Genomic DNA, 19,943 nt, shown 5'->3' on the forward strand with positions numbered 1-19,943 from the left:
AAATAGAGAAAGAAGGGAACACAAAACAATTCAACTCTATAGGAAATAGAGACAACTCCCCCTTGAACAACAAAGGTTAAAAACAAGCTTCTCCTCTTATAAAAATAGGAAAAACAAAACAAGTTTTGGGAAAAACAATTTTGGGGAAAAATAAAGGGGTTGGGATAAATAAAAAGACACAAACCAAGTTTTTTAAAAAAACTAAGTTGAGGATACACATGAAGAAAAAATATTCTCTCTTTCAATAAAATGCAAACATGGCACTATGTGACCCATAAACAGTTGCATGAGTAGAGAAAATATTTGCACATTGATTATCCATCATATCTCTTAAGAAAAATATTTTCTATAGTTCACACATAAAAATAGCATATACTAGAAAGTACATAGCTCAAAAATTAATCAATCAATTTTTTGATCAAGTTGAGTACCCAATGTAACAAAGTGTATGCATGTTATATGTGAAAACAATGTGAGATGTGACTGCAAAACTGCAAGATGGATACAAAAAATCAATGCAATGCATGTGAATCCTAAACACAAATAATGCATGAAAAAAAATCAAAATTTTGAAAAACAGAACAATTTAATGCAGAAACTCTTCAGAGCACAATATTTCATGAATGAAATGCATGAGTATGAGATTAAAAGTTTTTCAAAAACACTTGAATTCAACCCAGATCTTCCAAAAACAAAATTTTCAATCAATTTGTCCTCAATTCTCAAACTTTAAACATATTTTGCATCAAAATCATGGAATTTTCAATCTTGGATGGCCACAACAAGATCACACACAATATAATGTACCAAGTTTAGCAAAGAGTAACTCGTGTAGTATGTGCAACTAGTAAAAGCTTGAGATACATGTGAGGTGATATATAAATAGAAATCAATCACAATGTCTACAAAATTCATCACGTAGAATTTCAAAGAGACTATCACCTAAAGAATTACATCATATAACTCCCACATCTCCTAGAAAAAAAGCTTGCAATCATGTAAATTTCTTGATTTGCCTCATAATATACACACCAATTTTAATTCATGTGAGTTTGGCATCAAGCCTAATAGTACACACCAATTTTGATTTTAAGTATTAAGCAATTTAAACCGAGGCTACACCTTATGTTCTTTTTGTGCATGTGCTACACTTTCTCGAGCACAAAATCTTATGATATGCACTAAGGTGTTCATGATTGGCTAGTAAACAGTGGTGAGATGGTTATTTATGCATTTCTCTAAAGGTTCAAGTCCGACAGTCAAAGACATGTGACTTCAAGATCAAGACAAAGTGATCAAAACCATAAACATCTTTCCCACACAATATGCACTACAAAGTTTCAACTAGTAAAGTGCAATAAGTAAGCTCATCAAAGCTAAACAAGGTACATAAACTTGTTATGTAAAGATAATATGGCCAATCCTTGATTATAAATCCAAGATGTAAAATACAAAACACAAAAATTTTTTTGGTTTTAAAAAATTTATGACCAAAAACAAAAAAACACATATTATGCTAAATGAATAATGCAAATGCAATGCATGACAGTGCTTAACTAAGATATAGAGGGTACACAAACAAGAAATATCAATTTCTTAATTAACCCTTGAGTACATGTACAAACTAGTACATACTCATATAAAATCAAAAATATACTATCCAAGTTTCTCCACAATGTCAAGCATGTTCTAAATCAAGAGAGAGATATCATAATTCATGTAATCCTCAAGAAAAAAAAACAAGACTCAAAATAAAATATTTTTGTCTTTTTGAAAATTTTTCAATGTTTTTGGATTTTTTTTATTAAAAAAAATTCTTAAAGAAACAAAACAACCAAAAACAGAAACAAGGCATGTCCACACACAATTGAAAGAATTAAATTAGGGACAAGTCAGCAACACTCACCTTGGAGAATCTTTTCTCACCCATCTAGCACGAGTCTTCGGCTTTGTAGGTGAAAATCCATGTGAAGCAGAGTGTTTTTGAGAGATTACACCCATCTTCTGAGAAAGACTGAAATCCTGCAAATTCCTTTCACAAGCCAACAAGCTCAAATTTTTCAAAAGAATATGAAACAATTTATATGGACTTATGGCAGGAGAAATATCATCACAAATCCTAGACTGAAACATAGAATGCTTAAATTTCAGTTTATGACAATTAGGACGAATGTGACCGGAGACACCACAAAAGTGACAAATAGGAACAAATTTAGGAACATCAGTATTCCTAACAACAAGTCTAGTCTCAGATTTTGGTTTTTGCTTCAACAAAGAACAATTTGGTCTAATATGACCAACAACACCACAAAGGTGACAAGTAGGCACAAAAACAAATTTATTATGCTCTCTAACAATAGGTTTAGACTTAGGTTTAGAAACTTCAGCGTCAACATCAGAATTTTTACCTTTGTCTAACCTAGCAAAATAAGCCTTTTCTTTATTATTCCTCTTGAAAGGAGGGATATAAACTTTCTCAGTTTTAGGCTTAAGAGAAATAGAAACAATTCTGTTATCAATAGCAGACTTGGTACAAGTCAAATTTTCAATTTTAACTTTAGATTCAACTAACTCTTGTTCCAAGCTTTTCATCTTCTCATCTTGAGAGGAAATTTGATTTCTCAAAAATTCATTCTTTTTATTAGATTCATCTAATCTAACAACCAATTCCTCTTTTTCAAGATTAGCCAATTTTAACTCTTCCTTGAATTTCTTAGCAATTTTCATAGATTTCAATAATTCCTTACGAAGAGTTTCACAGGCATCAATAAAATAAAAAAGAAGCATGAGCAGAAACATGATCAGAAAGACTCTTCAAATTATCCATGACAACAGGGGTCAAGGATCAGCTCTTAGATCAAAAGATCTAAAACAAAAGAGCAACCCGCTCTGATACCACTTGACAGTTTTTAGACCCCTTAAACAATTGATTAAACCTAGTTAATTAGCCAAGTTGTTACTTAGTCAGATTAACAAGTCTAGGTTATCACAATAATAAAGATCAAATCATGCAAAGCAGCGAAAAATAAATAACACACGATATGATCACCCAGGAAACCAAACCGGTAAAAACCTGGGGAGGATTTGACCTAGCTATCCTCAAGGTAAACTTGAATCCACTATCAGAAAGAATCGAAGTTCATACAAAAGGACTTACAAGCACCCCCGCTCGACTTCCTAATGCTACCAACCAGTAGAACTTACTGACATGACCACGTGCAAGCTCCGAATCCACGGACTCCTTCTTTCTTTGGATTCCACTAGCTACAAGCACCCCCGCTTGTGTATTCTTTAAGTTTTAATAGCAGCAACTGTTTTGATCATCAAGGTTTAGAGAATATCTCCTCCTTGAAAACCCTAAGTTTGTGTAAAGGAAAACTCCTCTAGATCTCACAAGAGATTTACACAAACCGCAATATGAGCTACACTAAAATGTGGCTAGGGTTTGCCTTTTATACTTAGGACAAATAAGAAACCCTAAAAACGTTTTAAACACATAGGGCTGAGTTGGACGAATCTGCAGAAAAGCAATCTGCCCGACGTTCGATCGGTCGAGCCTAAGCTTCGATCGATCGAGCCAGGCCGAAAACCACACTGCTTTTTGCTTTACACTCGATTCCAACTTTACATTGACATACAACTTTGAGCTAGTTTTAAACACTTCTAAACACATTGTTTTGATCATGGTTTGCCAACATTACACATTAGAGTTCTAAAATACATAAAATCCTAAACTTTAGAACCTAACACAAACTATCTTTAACCATGGCTAGTTGTAACACACCATTCGGAGCAGAATTACTAAGTGACACTACCAAAGTCTCCCAACTGTCAGTAAGGAACTCAGAAGCAATAAAGCTTGCAACTCATCATCTATTACTAGCTTTATTATAACCATCTAATTAACCAAGTCTTGGAACTCACTAAGGTGCTCGACAATGGACTTACCCTGTTTAAGCTTCAAATTCACAAGCTTTCTAGCAATAAAAGTTTTATTTTGAGTTGTCTTTCTTTCATAAAGACTTCTTAATTTTTCCCAAAGAGCCTCTACATTTGTTTCCTGAGACACGTGGTGAAAAACACTGACATCGATGCATTGTCTAATACACCCGATAGTTTTTTTATTTAATTTCTCTCAGTCTCTATTTGACATATCACTAGGCTTAACACTATTACCCTCAATAGGGTCATGCAAATCCTTGCAATAAAGGATATCCTCCATCATCGGCTTCCATATCGAATAATTCGATGCTGAGAGTTTAACCATAGTATTCATAGTTATATTCTCCATTTAATCCAACACAAGACAATCAAACCCAAGCAACCAAAAGCTCTGATACCACTTATTGGGGAAAAATCCTAATCCCCTCTATGTTTATGTGTGAATTAAAATATATAACTACCAAACAATAGCAATATTATGGAAACAAAAAAATTCCAGCAAGCACCACATAAACACAATCACACAAGAACACCAAATCTTACGTGGAAAACCCTCTAGTGTAGAGGGAAAAACCTCGGGGCAGCTCCGAAAAATATCCACTATGAAATAGAGATTACAACTATCAAGTTTATGCTAAACTTAAGTCCACAGTAAATTGGATATACAACAAATAAATCTCAAGGAGTAAATACAATCTCACCACAAAGCCAGTAGCAAAATCTTCCTTTGAATACTCTAACTCTCCATGGTTATAGCACTCAAAATCTCCATGAGAACTCCACCAATTTATCTTCCTTGTGTGTAACTTGAGCAAAGAAAAATGTCTCATTTTTCTTTTTCACTCTCTCACACTCTCACTGTGTTTCTCTCTATTTTTCGGATTGCACCTCTCAACTGAAGCTCTCTTTGGAACTTACACAAAAATTGGCCGAATTACTCTTTGTTTCTGCTTCAGCTTCCCACAAGGCTGAATGGCCTTTGCTTCTTTATTTTCTGTTCTTCAGCGTTTCCCACATGCCTTGCAACACTTCTCATTAAGAGAAGTCAGACCTCTCCATGCTTTGGCCATTTCTCAATAAATGAAAAAGCTTGCTTTGAAGACTTTTGGAATGAGCTCATAAATGAGCTTTGACAAGGCAAGTGGGCTGGAAGAAAGGGTGTCACGTGCACCCAACATGAATGTGGCCATGGCTCCGATAATAGGGTGGCTGATAGGATTGGGTTCTATAAAAGGTAGTGTCACATACTGCGAGTAAGCTATGGGAACAACTTAGATTGCTATAATCAAAAGCCTTTTGCCTAAATAGCTTTGGTCCAAGGCAAAAATATGTTTAGCCAACTACGATAAGGAGACAATATAAACATATAAATTGGTGATTTTGTTGTTCCATAAGATATCTCTAAGCTTACAAATAAATAAAGAATGAATTATATAAATATGAGTACTTTCTAAATTATTCACTGCTTTGTTGGCTACTTCTGGTACGATGCTCACAAAGTCAACTGGGTATGATGCTCTCTTAATTAAAAAGAGATTGAATCATATTGGGTACCAATCTGCATAGGAGCCCTAGATGTCTACTTCAAAGTGAAACAAAGTATCACTCAAACAATTTTTGAACACTTTTGAATTATGATTATTTTTAACTATCCAAAATACTTCAATTATCCATGGATGACATTAGCCAAACTCTTCAAGATTTTTACATGCTTTCTTCCTTTGTTCCTACTTATATGGACAATCAATACTGTCATGTGTGATTGACAAGTGCCAACTCAATATGAAATCGGATCTTTAAGAAGCAATCTTACTTGAACTTACATTTTAAAGCTTTAATATCAAAAGTACTCTAATATATTTACTACTAGTGGGTAGTTTTTCACCTTTAAAATACAGACAATATTTTCAGACCAAATCACTGCCAATTCAACATACTAGATGATATTCCGTGTGATGTGTGTATACTTTACAATTTTATTTGAAATAATTTTTATATATATTAAAACATATTATAATACTTATTTTGTTGTATAGTATTTATGTTTGTCCACAATATTATTGAATACTTTGAAAATTTATTTATTTTATTTCATATTTATCAAAAAAAATTCCCTGTGATGTGTGTATACTTTACAATTTTATTTGAAATAATTTTTATATATATTAAAACATATTATAATACTTATTTTGTTGTATAGTATTTATGTTTGTCCACAATATTATTGAATACTTTGAAAATTTATTTATTTTATTTCATATTTATCAAAAAAAAATTGTATAACACTATAAGATTATAACATGTTATAATATTTACAGTTAAAATTAGAATTTATTTTTAAATTGATTAAATGATTTTGAAATATATAAATAAGAATTTAAAACATAAAATACTTTTATATCCTAAAATTACATAAATTTAAGAAACCTCCCAAACATTTCTTCAACCTCTCTATTCTCATAACCAAATATGGAGACTTCAATCTCAAACACTCAATTCATTATCTCAATGAAATTAAGGAAATCATTTGTGATTATGAGTATCAATATAAAGAGAACGTGATTAAACAAAGAAAAATCGGCTATGAGCACATCCATTTATCAAAATTTAATTATTTTTAGTTGGGCTTCTGAATCCTTAAAAAAAAAAAAAGGAAAACACTTTGAAATCATCATTAATTTTTATTTTATCACTATAATAGTAAAAAACCTACAAAAAAACCTACACATTATGAGTTCTAAAAAAAAGCTAATTTCATAAATAATCATTTAGAATGTTTCTTTTTCTTTCTCTTTAGTTCTAAAATAAAATACATTTATGACATTCCCAAACCAAAATCTCAAACACCCAATGATTTAAAGTGAATCACAACCTTCATAAAATCCAACGTCCAACTTCAACATCAAAACCATAAGAAACCATCACTGAATAAAAAAAAGCAAGCCCCTTTCCTTGTTTATAGCCTACTCATACGGGTTAGGATCAAATGGTATAACAATGTTGGAGTTATGTAAGTGTCATTGTAAGGTTGAAGACTTGAAGGTAAATGACACCATTTTTGGTTTGAGTGTATTTAAGATGAGATGACATGGAGAGTTGTGAGCATGTGCATATAAATGAGTAGAACTAAAAATGGTGAATGGAAATGCAAATAGTTTTTTGTGTGAGAGAGAGGAAAAGTCTTGAAATATTGAACCAAATGAAACAAATAGTAGTCTTGAAACATTATTGAATAAAATGTAACAAGAAGTAGTATTGAAATATTAAATAAAAATAAATAAATAAATAAATAAAGAGTCCCTATTTTTAAAGTTGTTCTTATCTCTTATATGGTTTAAGAGTATTTCAATTCTTTTTAGAGTGAACCACATGATAGAAACTCATGCTCTTCTGCATAAGGTCTCTGCTTTATTTATATCTATATATATATAAATTTTTTTTTTTTTTGGGGCTGATTATTGCATAGGCAATTGTATGTCCAGTCATTGGAGTGGAAAGTCAAGGCATTAGTAAATCAATTCATTCAGAAGGTGGTCGTAAATGCCCTATTCCCTCATCCACAAGGTTCATTGAATACGGAAGGAAGACTTTAAAATGCAGACACAAATCCTATTGCTATTGCTAATTGGCAGCACCCAAAGAGCAATTCAATCGGCAGATATAATGGCATTAATGGACCACACCTCAGGATGATGACAATTGGGTCCATTTGGTAATATTGTTCTAGTAATGTTGTTTGTATTTTTTTGAAATATGTGTAGGTGAAAAAGTGTGTGGAAATACGTATAATATTGTTTAAAAACTGAAAACATGTGTTTAAACTAACATTTGTATTTGGCTTTGAACTTAGTCAAGCCACCCTTGTCTTCTCTCAAAAATAAAAAAGCAACCCTTGTCGAGCTTCTTTGACATTTTTGAACAAGAGATCAATAATTACCAAACCAAAAATGAGGAATAAGAAAAAAAAAAGGCTGTCATACTCTCTTTGAATTAATTCGTTCACAATCCAAAACATCTTGAAATCAAACATCTTCATACTATAATTATCCTTATCCAATCCTAAACGTGTCTCTATGAAATATTCAACCGATCCTAGCCATGTTTCTAAACAATTCAAATACCATAAGCATGTTACTAGCATATTATTGAAAGCTAGAAACTAATTAAATAAAAAATCAACCAAAACATTATAAAGCCAGGGCTTCTAGGTGATTTTAGGAACGCATGACCAAAGTTACATATGCAAACTCCTTAATCAAGCCGGCATACGAGTGGGCTTTGAGGCAGAAATTCTACATTCTAACTATTCTAGCCTAAACTAGTTCCTATAGTAAAAGAACCTAAAACTAGAATAGCAGTCAAGATAAACCCATAACACTTTCCTATATATATAGGTACATTCTCACCATTGCTTTGCACAAACACTCAAAAAAAAATGAAGCTCTTTTCTTTGCTACTTTTCTTAGCTTTCTTGCTCGGAGCCTCAGCAGAACAATGTGGATCACAGGCTGGGGGTGCTGTATGTCCAAGTGGGCTATGTTGTAGCCGATTTGGATGGTGTGGCAGTACCTCTGATTACTGTGGAAATGGTTGCCAGAGCCAGTGTACTTCTGGTGGTGGTTCCCCTACAACTCCATCTCCTACACCTAGTGGTGGTGGTGGCGATGTTGGCAGCCTTATCAGTGCGTCTCTTTTTGATCAAATGCTTAAATATAGGAATGATCCAAGATGTAAAAGTAATGGATTCTACACTTACAATGCTTTCATTGCTGCTGCTCGATCTTTCAATGGCTTTGGCACAACTGGTGATGTTACCACACGTAAAAGAGAGCTTGCGGCTTTCTTAGGTCAAACCTCTCATGAGACCACAGGTTAGTTCCACTACTAAAGATAAAATATAAAATTGGTATTGGTGGTAAATCCATATGAAGATGATGTTATTTTAATAAAAATTAATTGACTATGTCAAGTGAAAAATACCTTATCACTATCATTATTATTGAACTGTATATCTTCCATATAATAAATAAGTGTACGTTTATTGTAACTATTTTCACTAAAAAAAAAACTGTATAAAATACAACTATACATAAAAATAAATGTGACTTGAAAAAATTATACCGGGCCTGTAGTTTTTGTGGTGGACTAGCTCTAAAATTACATTCCAATCAGGGTTATAGTATAATGGACTTAGACTTGGGTAACAATCAGGCCCGTAGTTTTTGTTTGTTTGACTTAATTTTAATTGCAAAAGGTGGTTATATTTTGTGTAGGAGGGTGGGCAAGTGCACCAGATGGCCCATATGCATGGGGATATTGCTTTGTTACGGAAAATAACAAGCAAACTTATTGTACCTCAACATCTTGGCCATGTGCTCCTGGAAAACAATATTATGGCCGGGGACCTATCCAACTCACTCAGTAAGTTTTTAAAACCATAAATTTGTTACTAAATTAGGGAAAAAATTTATTTTCACAAATATTGATATGATTTATTATAATTGGTGTATAATAAAGTGGTGTGAGTAATGGACTTAAGTGTTATTGATATGATCCAATCACAACAAATCTTGTTAACGTTGTGAAAAATGTTGTGTTCAATGACTTTTGTGACTTTGTTATCAAAGACTTTTGACCCTAATTTTGATGGTTCGTCAACTTTTATCAGCAACTACAACTATGGGCAAGCTGGTAAAGCCATTGGAGCTGATCTCATAAACAATCCAGATCTTGTAGCCACAGACCCCACCTTATCGTTCAAGACAGCTATATGGTTTTGGATGACCCCTCAAGCAAACAAGCCATCTAGCCACGATGTCATCATTGGAAATTGGAGACCCTCTGCTGCTGACACATCAGCTGGTCGAGTTCCGGGCTATGGTGTAATCACCAACATTATCAATGGTGGCCTTGAATGTGGCCATGGCTCCGATAATAGGGTGGCTGATAGGATTGGGTTCTATAAGAGGTATTGTGACATATTTGGAGTAAGTTATGGGAACAACTTAGATTGCTATAATCAAAAGCCTTTTCAATAAATAGCTTTGGTCCAAGGCAACAATATGTTTAGCCAACTACAATAAATAGACAATATAAACATATAAATTGGTGATTTTGTTGTTCCATAAGAGATCTCTAAGCTTAAAAATAAATAAAGAAGAATTATATAAAATTTGAGTACTGGTAATTAATATTGTAGCTAGCTTTACCAAACTGTACGTCCGATTTTATATTACTTTCGAAATTCTAAACTATTCATTGCTTTGTTGGCTACTTTGGGTAAGATGCTCACAAATTCAATTGGGTATGATGCTCTCTTAATTAAAAAGAGATTGAATCATATTGGGTACCAATCTGCATAGCTGCCCTAGATGTCTACTTCCAAGTGAAACGAAGTATCACCCAAAAAATCGTTATGCTTGAAAAGATACGAGCAAATAAGTGATCAAATTAAGCTTATTTTCCAGCAACACCTTTCAAACAATTTTGAACACTTTTGAAATATGATTATTTTTAACTATCCAAAATACTTCAATTATCCACTGATGACATTAGCCAAACTCTTCAAAATTTACATGCCACTGCCATTCCAACTATGGCTAGTTTGAGGATGCTGCCTTGGGCATGCAAGGGCTAATCTCAATCACGCTGCTCAAGCGCTCATAATCACCCGAGTGGCAGGAGCGGCATATTTCATTGTGGCTGACAAGATCGTTTTGGCAACTGCAAGGAGGAACTCCTTTGAGCAAATCTCTAACAATGAAGCATAATATGGAAAGTTATAAATGTTATTGGGCTTTAATACATATAGTTATATATGGAAATTAATCCATTTGAAGCCACACGATATCAATTCTTTTCTTTTTCTTTTTCCTTTTTTTTGGTGCAGGGCACGTTGCCTCTTTCCTCTTTCCTTTTTCTGGGCTGTGGGGTGGGTGTGATAGTTGTTTTGTTTAACTAGACATGATTTAAAAAAATAAATAAATTAGGTGATTGCTTTTTTTTTTTTTTTTTTGGTCACTTTTTTGTATTAATTGACCATCATTTTTTAACAAAAGTGTATGAGTAAATTTATACAAACTCACTTATTTTATCCTTCCACTTTTCCACTCTCAACTAAACAAAAATGAGAGATTAATTTCTATCCTCCCACTTTTTCACCCCTTCAACCAAACGGATCCTAAAAAGGTGCAGATTGCTATATATGCTAAAAGAAGAGAAAAAGTTAGGCACAAAAGAAGTTGAAGATGAAGCAAATACAAGAGAGAACATGATTTGAGTGATGAGATACATGAAAAAGCTGTACATTAATGGAATTTTGAGGAAAGAAACTCATGCGAGTTAGTGAAACTGATTGTAATAGGGAATGAAAGAAAGATAGGAATATAATTTTTTTTTTTTAAATAATGTTATTTCAATTCAACCATGTAATCATGTTCAACTAGTTTATTTATTTATTTATATTTTGCTGAATAAATACTTTATTTATAAAAAGAAACAAAAGATATACAATCTAGGGAGGACCTGTGACCATCTTTATCTAAAGCCTTAGATAGTCATTGGCCCACTCCAATTCAAAAGAGCAGCCCATTGGGTTAGAAGGTGGATAGTAACGTTGCCATCTCTACACATAAAAGAAAATGATACATTATCAAAAAATTTGACTAGAAACAAAATATCCTCTAGAATTGCTTTAATTCTCCCGTGAGAGACAACTGCTTTGTTCTTCAATGACTCAATGACATTTAGTGCATCTCCTTCAAGGATAATTCTCTTGAATCCTTCATCAGCCGCCTTTTTGATAGCTAACCAAGCTGCTTTGGCTTCTCCTAACAAAGGCTCTGTTTGATCCAACTGCTCTATCCATGCTGCAAGTAAATTTCCTCTTTGGTCTCTTGCTACCATTGCCATTGAAGATTTATCTTCCTTAATTGCTGCATCAAAATTCAGTTTTATGCAATTTAAAGGTGGGGGAATCTAGAATGAGTCTTTTGGAGGTTTTGTTGTTTGATTTCTCCATGCATTCTTGTGCTCTTCATATGATTTATTCACCGGCCTCGCCACCTTTTGCGGGCTTGTTTTGATTTCTTCCAATTTAGCTTTGTTTTTTGTCATCCAAATTTGATCACATAAAATTGCTGCATATAATTGGAAGTCTTTAGTTTCTTCTCCCTCTAAACCCAAGCCATGTTTTGGGTTGATTATCATCTTCACCCAATTTGCTATGCATATGGCTCATATTTAACCCTGCAAATCAAATTTGGGCAACCCAATCACATTGCAGAAAAATATGCTCCAAAGACCCATTGGCATTATTGCATAAATAACAATCTATCGAAGATAGAGAGAACCTGGAATTTAGGACTGAGGTTGTAGGTAGAATCTCCCAAGCCATCTTCCACAGCAAATTTTTGAGCCTGGCATGAATTTTTAGCTTCCACAACTCTTTCCAATCTTTACTTTGCAGCAAAGGGTGAGGTGGATAATTGATAACCCTTAAGGCATTATATGCTGTCCTTACAATGAATTCACCTGCGGGGTTAAGGCACCAAAAAACTTGGTCTTGTTGTGCCAATGAGGTAAGGTGGATGGCTAGAATCTTGGTTAATCTTGATTAATCCTGAATGGTTACTTTAATAAAACAAAAGCAATCCATTCACTTTTTGACCTCTACAAAGTCACTTTATCTGCAACAACTTACCCCCACTATGATCATTTCTCAGCATCTTCCGCAGTGTAATGACCTGAAAAGCAAGTCCACATGATTTTTTTCTCATCTATATCCACTTATTATTATGCTACATTAATGATACCTTCACTCGCTTTTATTTTTCTCACTTTCTTCCAAAAGATTAGCATTTAGCAAACAAGGGTTGCTTTGTTTTATTTTCTTGCCTCTGTGTTTTTATTTTTCTTGTATGTTATTATGACTAGCAGCCAATCAGTCCGTGTATCTAAACTTCTCCTCTGATTTATACCCTAAAAAACTTCTCCTCTGATTTCTAAACAGTTGTTGCCTAATTTGTAGATTTGGCTTTCTTTTTGAGAGAGAGAGAGGACTGGTAAGATCTTTGATGTGATTATGCGAATGAAATTGTAATTACTATTATTATTTGGTTTTAGATATTTATATGATTAGATGTCTGTAAATGTATTTTTTTTTAATCTAAGAAATTTATAATTTTTAGGAGGAACTCTAATACATTTTTAATCTCTGTTTATTTTTTGTCTAAATAATTTATTTATTCAAAAGAAAAGGTGGCCTTTCTTTTATATACTGGGTCATTACTTGATTCCCCAACCTGCTTACAATTTTTTTTTTTTTTAAATAACAGAAAAAAAAAAATTGTTCTTTTTGATGGTTGAACATTTTGACACAAAAAAAAAAAAAAAAAAAAGTAGAACCTTTCCATTTATTTTTGAGATGGAGATGAACCATTTTATAATGAATATATATATATATATATATATATATATTTTATGAATCTATAAGAATATGCGATAGTAAGACATTTAAAATTATTTATTATTCGTTATTTGAAGGAAGAAGATTTAATGTCGACTTATGGTACCTTGAACATCTTTAGATTTAGGAAAAATTAAATTTTTACTGTGAAATGAATCATTTCCATTTGAAAGCAAACAGATAGAACCATTTCTTTCTGAGGCAATTTGTTTCTTTTAAAGCCATCTTTCTCTCTTCTATGTGTCTTTCCTTGTATTGGTACTTTTCTCCCCCTTTCATACATTCTCATCTTGGTATGTAAGTTTTATCTACTTCACATTGCACTTAGAAAGACAGCAATGAGCTTTTTGTGCTCTCATCTCATTGCTATGAGTCCACTTTCTGGTTCTTCTATGATATATCATATCAAAATCGTGAATGACAACAATCAAAATCTGAGACTTGTTTGTTTAATTAGCTTCTTTGCATTATATGATCAACTTGGACACATTTTTTGCAGTCAAAGTGTGTTCTTGACAGTTTAAAAGACATATGTCACTGATGTCTTATGGTTAAGGGTAACTGGTCCTCTTGACTTTTATTTCTCTTTCTGAATTATAAACATTGCCTATGCCATTTAATTTAATGCCCACATATGCCATAGCTCTTAGGCCAGTACCAAGGTTTTGACTGCCATGGAGGTGAATGATGTCTAGAAGAAGATATTTAGGACAATTTGGACATAAAAATCAGATTTACCCAGTTGCAAAACGGACCCAAATTTTGAGTAAAGGACGACAGATATATTATAAACAATATTCAGAAAACTATATGAGAGTTTGGGGGCCAGGAGGGTATTCCTCTAACCACACTTTAGGACCCTCATTGACTAGTGTATGCTTAGCTAATTCTGTAGCTGGGCACTGTCACAAGATTTTGCATTGAAATTAAAAGACATAGAAAAAGGTTACCACTTTTGTTTTCCTAAGATTTTTTTCGCATGGCACAGTTGTGTGACTTGTGTCTTGCTTAGACTCCTTACCTATTATTCAGTTTTTGTAACATTTGACACTTCTGCTTTAGATGTTATTGATTCTTTGACTACAAACTTTGCTTTTCTCACATACACATTTTGCAGGACGGTCCATGGCCTCTTATTATCTCTGCTTCAATTAGTGTGTTTCTCCTTTATTGAATCAGAGTCTATCAAGAAGTGTATGCTTTTCAGACCAGGTATATACTTTTTCCTTTGCAGCTGTTATGTTGTAGTTTCGTTTCTTTCATGGAATAAGATCTACGATTCTCATGTTAAACCAAATGTGTATCAAAAATTTCTGCGTGCTCAATTTCATATCAAAGAATTGGGCCTTCTAACATACTTCTTGGGGATAATAGTCCTTTGATCTTCACATGGTATGTTTTTCTGTTAAAGAAAATACATATTGGAAATTCTTTAGGATGGGGGTATGTTAGCAACCAACTCTCCTCTTTTCTTATGGAGCATAATCTCAAATTGATAAATATTGATGGTCAGCTCCTTGAGGATCTAACACTTTATCACAGACTCGTTGGCTACCTAATGTATTTAGCAATTGCTAGATCTGACATAATTTATGCTATCAATATTCTTAGTCAATTCATGGCTAAGCCTCATAAAGCTCATCTTGATACTGCCAGTGACTGCCACTCGTCTTTGTTACCTCAAAGGTTCCCCAGCTCAAGGCATTTTATTGTGGAAATATCATCTCAATGTGACTCAGGTGGGCTAGTTGTCCTACGAGTCACCATTCTACCACCAGTTATGGCATTTATACTACTATTTCTCATTCTTTCTTTAAATCCAAACATAGAGTCATGCCCATGGCTTGTTGTGAGTTGACTTGATTACATTATCTATTCACTAATCTTGGCTTTCCTCATTGTAAGCCTAAAAAACATTACCGTGCAACAACTCTGCAAATTCAGATTGTAGCCAATCTAGATTTTCATGGAAATAACAATCTTGGCTCAAATGCCATCTTCTTTATGAAAAATACAACAAGGTTACATTGGAACCACCTATATCCCCTCTAAACATTGGCGTGCAGATGTTTTCACAAAGGCATTGGGCATAGATCAATTTTAGTTTTCACTTAAAAAGAGCTCTAACTTGAGGGGAAGTGTCGAGAATATTTCTAGAAACAATTCAAATTAATCTTAATTTAATTACAAAATCAAAGCTGTAATTAAAATGTCACCAATAATTTTGATAACAACTCTAATCAATTTAAATTGTGAACAAACTGCAGCACTTATTTGCTCCCTTATAGGAAATCGTTAGAATTAATCGTATAATATTATTATGGAATCTGTACCATACTTCCCTCCTATCAAATTCTCATAGAATTTGACTCCAATTGGTCAAGAGACAAAAAAAGGGGTAGTGAACTTTGGTGGTACATATGGGAGTATGACTTACAATTCCTGGATTTGTTTGTTGCCTTGTTCAAAATCATTAATTTCTAATTTCTCAGTGTCATGGCTTGTTTCTTCCATCCTTATATTTTTCCATGTCAGTTGTTCTTTTTTTTTTTTTTTTTTTTTTTTTTTTTTTTTTTCGGTTCTAAAATTTTACCTTTAAAGAAATGTAATTATAACCATATTACTTATTTGACTGTTAATTTCTCTGTCAAGAATTAAAGAGCTAATAGTAACTACAAAGCAAAATCTGGAGGTATATATTAACTCCATATCAAAAGTTGGGACTAAAATGGATTCATCCCCTTTTTGTTTGTTTGTTTGTAATTCTTCTTTCTCTTTTCCCCCAACACATGGCCAGTATGCCTGATCTATGTCTTGGGTACATATCATGCAGGGTCTTTCCAATGGATATTGGTAAGATTGTTGGAAACATAATTCCTTTAGTAGGCAAATATTGGAGTTATCACAAAAAGGCTGATCAACACGTGAAGAATCTGAAGAGAAAATGGGAATTATTGGAAAGCCGGAAGGATGACATAAAAAAAAAATTGGATTCAGAACTTCGTCAAGGAAAAAAATCAAAGCAAGAAGTTGAAGTTTGGCTTCGAAATGTAGAAACAATTAAGGGTGAGAGAGACATTGGACAAGAACCTGCCAGATTGATGTTCCTCTCACGTATGCAGACGGGAGAATTTGCTTTTAAGAAGACAAAAGAGGTGGAGGAACTTTATCAAGTGGGTTATTTCATTGATGGTTTATTTCTTGATCTACCTAAACGCATTGGTAAAATGATGCCACCATCGACCTTAGTGGGAGAAAGCACTGCTCAAAGCAAAAAGAAAGAGATTTTAGCATGCTTGTTAGATAATGAGGTTGGAAAGATTGGCGTTTATGGCATGGGCGGCACTGGCAAAACGACTGTCTTGAAAGAAGTAAACAATTTCTTATTAAATGACTCAGAAAAATTTGAGTGTAATTTGGGTGACTGTATCAAAGGAATTTGACCTTCTGAAACTACAAAATGAAATTGCCTGCAAGTTGAAATTAGGACTCCCAAAATTTGAGGGTGAAATAACAAGGGCAGTGGAGTTATACACAGCATTGAAAGATAGGAGGTATGTGCTAATCCTAGATGATTTGTGGGAAACATTTGCTCATGAGAAAGTAGGAAATCCAGAGCCTACTTCAGCAAATGAATGCAAAATAGTATTGACAACTTGAGATCTTAAAGTTTGTCTAAAAATGGGTTGTAAGAATATCAAAATGGAGTTACTTTCGGAAAAGGAGGCACGAGAGTTATTTTTGCATGAAATAAAAAAAGATATTTTTAATATAGATTTGAAAGCAATTGCGGAAGAGGTTCTTCAAATATGTGCTCGGTTGCCTCTTGCAATCGTCACAATAGCTAGAAGTTTCAAATGCTTAAATGAAAATCATGAGTGGAGAGATGCATTGGAACAGTTGAGGACATCATTAAAGGGGTTTGATGATGTAGAGAAGCAGGTGCATGAGGTGCTTAAATTTAGTTATGAACGACTGGAAGATGAGAAACTTAAACAGTGTCTCTTGCATTGTGCACTATACCCCGAAGACTTCAAGATTGACCAAAATGAGTTGATAGAACATTTGATTGATGAGAAAATTATTGAAAGAATAAAGAGTAGGCAAGCAGAGTTAGATAGGAGCTATTCTATGTTGAGTAAACTTGAAAACGCTTGCTTATTAGATGCATGATTTGGTAAGAGACATGGTCCTTGAGGTTGCTAGTCCTCAATTTATGGTAGAGGGTCGCAAGGGATTGGAGGATTTTTCGAATGAAGAAAAATGGAGAGAGGATCTTGTAAAGGCTTCTTTGATGTACAAGGGCATATCAACAATTCCTTCTAATTTATCACCAAGGTTTTCTAACTTGTCAACCTTGTTGCTACAAGGTAATGAACATTTAATAAATGTCCCAGATTCTTTGTTTAAGCATTTGCATGGGCTCAAGGTTCTTGATCTATCAAATATTGGCATTGAATCTTTGCCGAATTCAGTCTTTAGCTTGGAGAATCTTATTACATTAAGGCTTAGATGGTGTATGAATTTAAAGCATGTGTCTTCATTAGCAAAGCTTACAACATTGAGGAAGTTAGACCTTTTGTCAACAAAAATTACAGAAGTACCTGATGGTTTAGAAATGTTGGTCAACTTGACATACCTCAATTTGGAAGCATGGAATATAAAAATCATGCCACTTAGGATTTTACGTAAACTTTCTCATCTCCAGTATCTTAGATTTTCTTTTGAAGTAACAGTGAAAGGAGAGGAGATAGAAAGGTTGAAGAAATTGGAGAATGTTTGCGTCCATTTTTATGACTTGTGTTAGGTTCTAAGTACTTAGGAACTAATATATTAGAACTCTAATTTGTATTGTTGGCAAACCATGATCAACACAGGTTTTATAGTCTTGTTTACACTTGCTCAAAGTGTATGCGTTTTATGTAAAGTTGAATCGAGTTGCTGCAAAAGTTATAGTATGATTCTGCCTGGCTTTATCGATCGAGAATTAGACTCGACCGATCGAAATTCGGACATAACATTTTTCAGTAGAATTTTCCAACTCAGCCCTAAGCTCATATGACATGTAGGGTTTTATGTTTTTCCCTAAGTATAAAAGGGAAAACCCTAGCCATGTTTTAGGTTGCTCCTTTTGTTGTGTGTGTGAATCTTTTGTGAGATCTAGAGGTATTTGTCTTCACACATACTTAGGAATATCGAGAAGGAGAATTCGATTCAAGAACTTGATGATCATTCAGTTGTTGCAATAAAAGCTTAAAGATACATAAGCAGGAGTGCTTATACTTGCTGGAGAATCCAAGAAAGAAGGAGTTCGTGGTCTCGGAGCTATCATGCAGTCGTGGTAATAAGTTTTTTACTGGTGGGTAGCAATAGGATGTTAGTGGTCTAAGTCGCTATGGTAAAACTTCGATTCTTTCATAGTGGATTCAAGTTTGCCTTGAGGATAGCTAGGTTAAATCCTCCCCAAGTTTTTATCGGTTTGGTTTCCTAGGTCATCATATCTTTGTGTTTTTTATTATCCACACTTTACATTGATATGATTATATGATTGTGTGTTAACCTAGATCTGAAATTTGGACTAAGTAATTACTTGGCTAATTAACTAGGTTAATCCAATTGTGTTTTAAGGGGTCTAAAAACAAACAACTTGTACGGGTTCTGTACTTTTATAAGATCCTTAGAGAAAACACGACTTGCATGTTACCAAGATCCTTAGAGAAAACACGACTTGCATGTTACCAAATTCAAGTGGGAAAGTCAATGGAAGCCATGGAGGTGGGGTGGGAGGATATTCAAGACCTAGGAAAAGTTGTAATTTTAGAAGATTGCAATTTAAGAAGAGGAGATTAGTCCCTTGTGCTACCGGAAGACTTGCAGTTCCTAAAAATTAAAAGATGTGAGGATTTAAGAAGTCTCTGCGATGTTCCTCCTTTGAAGCACGCAACTAAATCGAAGGAAATACGAATTGAGGACTACAAAGGAATAAAGCACGTGGTTTCTTCTTCTTCTGTTATCGATTCTCTTCAAACTCTTGAGATTTTACAGCTTTTGGGTTTGGGTAACTTACGCAGGTTGTTTAGGAAAGAGAGAGCTGCAACAACACAGGTCCCACCTAACACCTTTTCCTGTCTCAAAGTGATTAACATAGATCTATGTCCGAATATAAAGAAGTTGCTTCCAGCTGGGTTACTACTACACCTACATAACCTGGAAGAGATTTATATCCGTAGGTGTAACTGATTAGAGGAAATAATAGGAGATGCAAGTGATGAATTTGAAGAAGAAGAGGAGGAAGGAATGGACACTACCAAAATCACTCTCCCCAATTTGAGGGTTTTGCATTTGATGGTCTTTATAGAACTGAAAACCATTTGTAGTAGCAGTAGAGTAATAGTTTGTGATTATCTTGAAAAGATTAAGATATATAGCTGTCCGAAGCTGAAGAAACTCCCTCTCTTTCTACAGCTTCTTAATGGACAACTATCTCCTCCCCTTTCTCTTAAAGAGATTAAAGCATATAAAGAATGGTGGGAGT

At 33.8% G+C, this 19,943-nt stretch overlaps 1 protein-coding gene and 1 long non-coding RNA gene across 2 annotated transcripts; both read left to right on the forward strand.

Annotated features, from left to right (window-relative positions):
- The first annotated feature begins 8,338 nt into the window (after nucleotides 1–8,338).
- Nucleotides 8,339–10,109, forward strand: LOC115977508 (endochitinase-like). The gene is made up of 3 exons (XM_031099390.1): nucleotides 8,339–8,813; nucleotides 9,216–9,363; nucleotides 9,611–10,109. The coding sequence occupies exons 1-3, from the start codon at nucleotides 8,378–8,380 to the stop codon at nucleotides 9,978–9,980; spliced, it is 954 nt and encodes a 317-aa protein (XP_030955250.1). The 5' UTR covers nucleotides 8,339–8,377; the 3' UTR covers nucleotides 9,981–10,109.
- A 2,584-nt stretch (nucleotides 10,110–12,693) lies between these two features.
- Nucleotides 12,694–16,350, forward strand: LOC115963395. Its single transcript, XR_004085815.1, has 3 exons — nucleotides 12,694–13,004; nucleotides 14,526–14,620; nucleotides 16,242–16,350. It is a non-coding gene; the product is annotated as an uncharacterized LOC115963395 (long non-coding RNA).
- Nucleotides 16,351–19,943: the final 3,593 nt, after the last annotated feature.

The sequence above is a fragment of the Quercus lobata genome, chromosome 2, assembly GCF_001633185.2.
Source record: "Quercus lobata isolate SW786 chromosome 2, ValleyOak3.0 Primary Assembly, whole genome shotgun sequence".
NCBI lineage: Eukaryota > Viridiplantae > Streptophyta > Magnoliopsida > Fagales > Fagaceae > Quercus > Quercus lobata.